This window comes from Trachinotus anak, unplaced genomic scaffold (assembly GCF_046630095.1).
Source record: "Trachinotus anak isolate AG129_WGS33_773 ecotype Australia unplaced genomic scaffold, CSIRO_AGI_Tana_v1 ptg000007l, whole genome shotgun sequence".
NCBI classification, from domain to species: Eukaryota; Metazoa; Chordata; class Actinopteri; order Carangiformes; family Carangidae; genus Trachinotus; species Trachinotus anak.
Window position 1 is genome coordinate 9,021,872 of NW_027273858.1, and position 8,670 is coordinate 9,030,541.

Below are 8,670 nucleotides of genomic sequence, written 5' to 3' on the forward strand. Positions count from 1 at the left end.
CATTTTAGGACTTTTTTTTTTTTTGTATGTCTTCTTTTCTGTATCCAGCCGCTGATTAGAAAATCTCAGAAATAAACCGAGGAGGTTAAATGGATCAACGCATATTTTAAATGTTGTGTTCACGCAGTAATTAAAAAAAAAAAAAAACAGACCAAGAAGCGTTAACATTAAAAGTAGCTGGTGATAGGATAGATTAATGCTTAATCGGATACACCACACACACACACACACACACACACACACACACTCACACTCTCTCTCTCTCTCTCTCTTGGAGCTTGGGCAGGTGGGTTTCTGTAATCATCTTGGTGTGATGCACTTTAAAAACGTTATTTTACATAAAAAAGTGGCTCGGTCAATTAGATGCGTAATTGCCACCATCTTGCCAAAATGATGGGTAATGTATTCAGAAGAGGACATTACTCCCTGAGTATGAGCTGCTGTCTGTTAACCGATTTTTTTCTCCGTGTGTGTGTGTGTGTGTGTGTGTGTGTGTGTGTGTGTGTGTGTGTGTGTGTGTGTGTGTGTGTGTGTGTGTGTGTGTGTGTGAGACTCTGTTTTCTGTTCGTCTGTGTGAGGTCATCTGTGACACATGTCACCACCTCACTATTTTGGTGTTGCTTCAAGCCGTCAATGTTACTGTCAGTTAATTCTTTTTTAAGATTTTGTATTCAAGCACATTTCAAAAAATATTTCTGAACTTTATTTTATTTTTTGACTCGCTTAATTTTTAAGGGAACTCTTGTCTCTACAAAGAAAACTCGTGATGCTCCTGATATTTTAAATGGTAATTTTGGCCAGTTGTGAAAATTATCTTAAGAGACAAAAATCAACAAACAAAAAAAAAAAAAAAAAAAGAAAGAAATCCCCCCCCAAAAAACCAACAAAAACAAAAAAACCACACATTTTGAAACTCACATCCTTGCTGTTATGAAACTCTATAATTAGCATCACACAGTGTCTCCACAGGTAAAGCCTGTATAGTTCTGTAGTATCTTAGATTAATGTCTTATCTTAAAAACAAAGTTTGATAATAGGGTGTAAACTTTCAAATAAGAAATAACGTATTAAACTGGTACTTTGTAACACATACGATCCTACAGGTGTCACTGGACACTTGATGCGACTCAATCTCAACAAAGACATGCACGCGTTTGTAGGTCATTTTATTCAACACTAACTTTGAAGTAAAAAAAAAAAAAAAAAAGTTTAAAAAATACGATTAAATAATCTCGTTTTTATCCAAATTAAGCTGTTTAATATTTCTCTTGAACAAGAAGCACCACGTCTGAGTGAATGTGGAGACATTTGAACTGCCTTCCTCCAACTTGATTCAAGACATCGCGTCATATGAGAAAATCAGTAGAATTGAATCAAAGTGCAGTAAAGAATAATATACAGATGATGGTTTTCATTTTTAATCGTAAAAAGTTGTTTAAAAATCACATATTCATCCAGGTATTTTTGACAGGTGAGACAAATTGAGACTGAACCAGCTAGGCTACTACATACACTGTTACTGCTCATTTTATTTTATTTTATTTTATTTTATTTTATTTTATTTTATTTCTTAGTCATTTAATGCAGACTACAAGGGGAGGAGGGACCACTCCTCTCAGCTTCTGTTGAGTTGGACACATAAGGGCACAGTAAAATAGCATTGATGACTAATCAGTAATAATTTATTACAAAATGAGATAATATTTCCACGTGGGTGCAATGTGTTATTTCAACAAAGGTTTTATAATCTCTCTTTTGACTCTGCGTAGAATCCACCTGCAGACTGTCACCAGGTGACAGAGTCCAGGATTCAGGATCTGCTCAGGAGCTACATCCTGCTTGTGTACGGTCCCTTTAAATGACAGCAGAGCCTGATTCACCCGTAGTAGTTTACTCAGTGTGTTTTGCTTGGGGGCAGATGAACTATTGATAGTTTGAGGACAGTTTCAAGAGTATCTGCTGAAAAAACATCTAATATGCTACCACTACTTTTCCAAACCTGATAAATATTACTGCAGAGGAAACAGCTGATTTAGAATTTAACAACCTGAGATTTTACTTAAAAAATTAACAGTGACTCTCTTGTATTTCTCAGTCAGATCAACCCTTCGCTTGAAAGGTCCTTTTCTGTTTTCATCTGTAGGCTGATACTGTTATTGGAAATGAATCAGTCAGCTACAAACTCTATATGATGACCTCATCAAGAGACAAAGGGTTCATTCAAATATCGTCAGATCGCCCGAAGTATTGACGTGTACCTACCATGCACACTCAACACGGCCCCATTACTGCAAATTAATAGATTAGTATGGCATTATTCCTCTGGCACATATCGATCTGTGAACGTCTGCAGCACATTGCGTCAAGTAAGAGCAACGTTCACACGCAGCTCCGGCTCAGCTTCTGACCTTGATTTGCGCGCATAAATTGAAAAAATTACCACTCGATAATTTCCATTTGTGCGACATCTTTATGTAAAGGAGAAAAGGGAGCGGGGCCAAAATCAGATAAAGTACATTTGCAGGGATGGGGGCAAATGGACGTGACCGGGGACCGCGCTCAGTGTATTACATTAAAATTGAGAGCTGAATGGGTAATTTTAAGCCCCCCCCCCCCCCCAAATCATAGGTTTTAGTGCCAGTTTGGAGACACACAAGTGGACCGACCACCTTGCGCAATGCTAACCTCCTCTCTGCAGCTGTTGGCATCTGCTCACATGTGTGTCGGGCTATTAAAGTTTGTCAAACGGGACTTAAAGGCTGGCTGCAGAGATTATAGCATTTTATGTAAAAGGTTTTGTCAGTGGAAGCCTGAAAAACCATTTCAGGCTCATGAAATTAGGTTCTCTGGGGTCCCTTTGAGGCAGAGGCAGTTGGCGGAGGGTTCCCCACCAAGACAGACAACATGTGAATGCAATGATATTTCAAATTGATGCATGAACATGGATGATATCGAATCTACTGGCTCCTGTGTCTCAACAGATGCGTCCTGTTCTAGTTTGGTTTCTTGTTGGTGGCCCCTGACAGTCAGAGGCCACACAGAAGTGACCCGAGCACCTCACGTCAAAGCTCACAACTCTTTTCTGACACTTCTTGAAGAGGAAGTCTTGTTTTAAACCCATCCCATTTGCTTTCCTGATTGAATGCGAGCATCAGATTTTCATCAAAGTTCTATTAAGTGAAACATAGGTTGCGGGGCACCGTCTGATTGGAACAGTTTAAATTTTAATTGTGTTTTTAATTTGACATATAGTTGCTGTGAAGAATGACACTGAAACGCCGAGGGGCGGTCGATTTTCTTAATTTCTCCCCGAGGAATTGATGAGTCTATCAGGGCAGTAGATTGGAAAGCCATTAAAACTCAATGGTTAGGTTGTTAATTGGAACTTGATGGATAGGGGCCCTTGGATAGGCTGTACTGATCCAATCTTCCTGACTTTGTGTTTTCCAATAAATTACCCAGTTCATTTCCACACTCAGATTACATAAATTGTACACCTCCAGGGCTTGGGCGCTCTGCTTGCGTTTACAACTCTCTCTCTCCTCCTCCTCTCTCTGTCTCTCTCTCTCTCTCTTTCCCACTGTCTCTCTCACCCACACACACACACACACACACACACACACACAAACGTGCGCGCACCCACGCACGCACACAAACGCCCCGTGAAAAAAGAGCAGGCCCCGCTTTCTTGAATGAAAATCGAAACATAATCAACGTTTATACTTAGAAAATTTATTGATATCATTTTCTCTGGTAATTTCCTTATTTTAGACTTGGACACGCCATATATCATAATACACACGTGTAAAGGGGTCTTTGTTTAATATTTATCGAAGCTTGATTCCCAGATCAAAGCGCCTCATAACTTCATCTGTCTTTCTCAGACCTTTCTCTCCTGCTAAAGATCTTGTTCTGTTATTGCGGTATGGCGGCCACGCACCACCTATCATCGTGACAGAGCACGAACTGAGGCCCACTCCTGGCTGTGTCTGGGCCCTCGGTGAAAACGCACGGATCAACATTTCCATAGGCTGCTGATAGGGAGAGCCCCGCTGCTCGGCCCGCACTCGACTACAAACGCCACCTCTGAAACTCCGACATCGAAACACGGCGCGTAAATCATCCTCTGCAGCACAAGAGCAGCCTGTTATGTCCACTATCTCTGTGATGAACTAATCTCACTTTGCAAAAGTCGTCTAAAAGTGATGAAGGCGGCTCCACTGACAAAGGTCTTTGTTTGAAAAGAGCGGCATATAAAATAAACCCATTTAACTGTCATTGCAGATTTCACGCCTTATGTGTAACCACCATAAATCCAGCATCCGCCCCGACTGGCCTCATATATTTACCCCCCCCCCCCCTTCAGTAAAGCCTCCCCTGCCTAAGCGTTTTGTTAAGATCGTTTAGCAGCTGCTGGCCCCGCTGCCAGTTGACGATATTTACGCGTGGATCCAGATGCTGTCTGGCTGCTACGATGATGATGATGATGATGATAATGATGACGACAGAATCTGTTGCCAGCATCATCACCACCACCACCACCACCATCATCATCATCATCATCATCATCATCATCATCATCATCATCATCATCATCATCATCATCATCATCATCGTCTTCTTCTTCTTCTTCCTCTTCCAGCCTGTCTCTGCACCGCACGCCGGTTGTGCCTCTTGCCGGGAAAAGCGCTGACATGATGATTAAAGCTGACCATTTGTAATGTGTCTGGGGCTCCCTCACAGAGCACTAAAGGAGGGATAATGCGCCCGAACCGCCGGCTCAAGCCCCGCAGCTGTCCCGCAGCCAGACACAACCAGAGGAGAGACGCACACACGGATAGAGCATGGGTGGTGAAGGTGGGAGGAGGGCGCCCCCCTCCTCTCACACCACACACACACACACACACGCACACGCACGCACACACGCCTGCGCGCACCGAGCCCCCACCGCCTCCAATCAATTAGTCAATCAATTAGCCGGCCTCCACTCCACGCGCGGTCATCACGAGGCAGATTAGTTCAGTAATGATCAAATTAATTCTTAATCGCAGATAATGGACGCGGAATGAGTTTATTATTTTCAGGAAAAATGAGTTAGGCCTCTGTATTAGTTCCAAGGCTGCGGGCCTGTTACCGTCACCCCGGCCGATTTAACATACACTGGCTGATAGAAAGGAGTCCACCTGACGGTCCTTGCTATGAGGCCGGACTGAACCTTGCTTGCACAGGTTGTACAGATAATAGAAATGTTGCCTATATTTTCATACAGTCACATTAAAAAAAAAAATCTGTATCAATCTGTGGCATATTTAAGCCTCATAAAACATTCTTAAAATCAGATAAGGAAAAAAAAAAAGTATTGATTTTTAAAACTAATATTTCTCATAAATCTCAACACATTTTAACGCACATGGCAATTTAGCACAACAATCTGAACCTTTTTTTTTTAAATAAATTCATAACAACGGTTTAATTGACAGAGGTCCAAGCTCACACAAGCTCTTCGTTTGACGGGAACTACTTTGGACAGCGCATATTTTATTTGTCGTAAAAAATTTAAAAAAATAAAAAAAAAAATAAAGTAAAGGTTGCAGCAGAGCGTTTTCAGGGTGGTACAGGCTATAAATATTACTGAAACTGTTCCAAGTGCAGCTGAATGCAGGGACGAGCAGTGCTGGTCGTCCTCGGCTCACTCGCTCTCCTCAGAACCTTGACAGGAGTTTGAAATTTCCGGGCTCATGTTGGAGGCTGCGATTGGCCCAGGAGGAGCTTACCTACATGCAAATGAAGCCACGCAACCTTGCTGCCTCCGATCCAGAGCGTGAGGAGGAGGACCAGGAATACACTCATGTTCCCCGAGCTCTAGAAAAAACACCTCAATGTTAAAACTCCACAATTAAACAGACTAGTAGGGGGGGGGAAAAAAGAGGACAAAAGGCGCTTTCGTATTTTTTTACGCACCAATCGTGTAGAAAGCAATAACGGAATACAAGGGGACAGACAGATTCAGTCAATACTTCAATACTGTTATGAAGCGAGAATGAGTAACGCAGAAGACAGCGGGAGCAAGTGCTCGTCGGGCCCAATTTCCAGCTTTACCATCCAGTCTATTTTAGGCACGCCGTCCGATGCGCCGCGCTCCGGGACCAAGGAGCTCTCCAAGGGGCCGCCGCCGCCGCCGCCGCGGAGGCGTTCGCTCTCGGTGTCCTCCGAAGAGGAGTGCAGCGGCGGGGAGGACTCGGCGGACTGCTTCTGCTCCGACACGGGTCACAGCGAGCCATGCACCCAGCACCAAGCGCATAACTTCTCATGTTTAGGTGAGGATTATCATCATTATTATCGTTTTTATTATCATCATTATTATTAGACCATTATTATTACAGCAAGGGGCGATGATACAATTTAGGGATGCAAAAAAGAATTAAAATGTTACTTTACATTACGTTAACACACCCTTATTGACACCTTTTATATAGCCTACTTTATTTACAATATAAATGGCATGAAAGTAGGCCCTAATTAGTTCCCTTTTTTTTGAAAAAATAAAAATAGCTGGGACTTGTGTTTTTTGTTTTTGTTTGCACTTCAGCTCACATTTCATTAGCTTGTGACTGTGACACTCACATGCAGCCCATCCACTTCCACTTGTTTGTTCTGTGCAGACCATCATCGCAGCAGCAGCGGAAGAGTGGAAGGTCGAATAATTAGCCCTCTGTCTTTCCTCTCATTTCAAATTTAATTGAGCCTGCTAATTGATGAAACATGTTTCCAAAATGGCTGCACTACACGTCGTCAATTGAGCGTTAAATAGAGCGGGATTTAATTAATAGCTTACTGTACACCGAGCATACTCATGCTGAATTGTTTATTTAAAAAGTCACCGGCTTTCAGCTGTCCATTTAGCGAGTCACAGTTCACACTTGACGAACTCTCAAACTGAGTGACACAATGTGAAATGATTTTTTTTTTTGTTTTGTTTTGTTTTGTTTTTTCAGTCACCTGATTTAAAAAGCGAGCTTAAAACACAGATGTATTTATCGCTTCTGACACTGACCGCCTCCCTCTCTGCTCCTGCTGCGTTCAGGTCCCGCTAAAGGACTTCTGTCTGGAAACGACGGGCTGGCACGGCGGCCGCACCTGCCGCAGCCTCTGCTGCAGGATTATAAGGAGGAGCAGGAGAGACCGTGCCATCAAATGTCGCCTCTGTCGGAGGAGAGACAGACGGACGGTGCGGACAAGCAGGGCAACTCGGCGAAGAAGAAGACGCGCACGGTTTTCTCCCGGAGTCAGGTGTACCAGCTGGAGTCCACCTTCGACATGAAGCGGTACCTGAGCAGCTCGGAGCGGGCCTGCTTAGCCTCCAGCCTGCAGCTGACGGAGACTCAGGTCAAGACGTGGTTTCAGAACAGGAGGAACAAATGGAAACGGCAGCTCTCAGCTGAACTGGAGGCGGCCAACATGGCCCACGCCTCCGCACAGACACTAGTGGGGATGCCGCTGGTTTTCAGAGATAACTCCTTACTGCGTGTTCCGGTTCCGCGGTCTATCGCCTTTCCGACGCCCCTGTATTACCCGGGGAGCAACCTGCCAGCGTTACCTTTATACAACCTGTACAACAAGATTGAGTATTGATTGACTCTACTGTATGTTCACCACTGCAGTCCACGTTAAAAAAAAACGCATTACAAAACAATACAACATTTAATTGTCTCCACATAACCCCTGTATATTAATTGTATCACTTTATTTGTTGAGGAAATTCTTATTATGCAGCAACTGTGCGTCTCATAAGAAAGCAATCAAGCTTCCCTATATGTATAAAATACACCGTGTGTATAAATAATTATAATAATTTTGTACTTTTATTTTATTTTACTTTAACTGATACAGCCATTGGAGTTTAGCCTTCATATCATATTCAAGAAATATGGATTCTACAAGATATGCTTTGAAACCGTTTTTATTCATAATTGGTTTGCAAATCATATTGCAAAGCATCAGTCATTTTATTTCACCTGACAGGAGCTTAATGCTGACAGGAAAAAAAACATAACTCTTCCATTTAAGGAGAAATATCATTGTTTCTATTGTTATTTAGATCTTCAATAATAACCTTCTCATTCAATAAATTTTCTATTTCAGTGAAAATTGGGCTCGCTTGGTTTTATTTAATATACTGTTTTTGTGTACTTACATCAACTGCCGACACATTTGCATTGCGAACACAGAAGGTAAACACTCAAAGCAACTGTACACAAGACTCAGTTGTGTTGACACTTCCTGTCCCCTGAACAGCAAACACTACACGAACAAATTTTATCACAAAGCATTCTGTTGCAATAATCCGAGATAATCTACATGTTAAAGGCAGGATATAGTCAGATATGAATGTTGAACCTTTGTTGTAGAGGTGCAGTAATTCCCACCTGCAAGGTTTTATTAGAGGGGCTTTAAACTAAGAGCGACTGTACTTTCACCATGGCTAAAGCCAGGAATAAAACTGCCGTGAATTAACATATATAGCGACGCTGTTAATACATTAGTTTACATTGTTGTTGGGTCACACATAACACCGTATACCTCTCATCATTACATCAAATAATAGGTTGTGAGGTTCTTGACAGGTGTGTTTTAATTGCAGCTTATATCTGTGGCAATAAAAAGCATTTT

General features: G+C 42.3%; 1 protein-coding gene across 1 annotated transcript; it reads left to right on the forward strand.

Annotated features, from left to right (window-relative positions):
* Positions 1-5,335: 5,335 nt before the first annotated feature.
* On the forward strand, positions 5,336-8,148 carry hmx2 (H6 family homeobox 2). The gene is made up of 2 exons (XM_071480315.1): positions 5,336-6,317; positions 7,085-8,148. The coding sequence occupies exons 1-2, from the start codon at positions 6,041-6,043 to the stop codon at positions 7,630-7,632; spliced, it is 825 nt and encodes a 274-aa protein (XP_071336416.1). The 5' UTR covers positions 5,336-6,040; the 3' UTR covers positions 7,633-8,148.
* The last annotated feature ends 522 nt before the right edge of the window (positions 8,149-8,670 follow it).

Bases quoted from the DNA above. Each gene is read 5' to 3' on its own strand.
- hmx2 (XM_071480315.1), top strand. From the start codon at position 6,041: ATGAGTAACGCAGAAGACAGCGGGAGCAAGTGCTCGTCGGGCCCAATT. The intron at 6,318-7,084 runs GTGAGGATTATC...TGCTGCGTTCAG, and splicing joins GCATAACTTCTCATGTTTAG to GTCCCGCTAAAGGACTTCTG.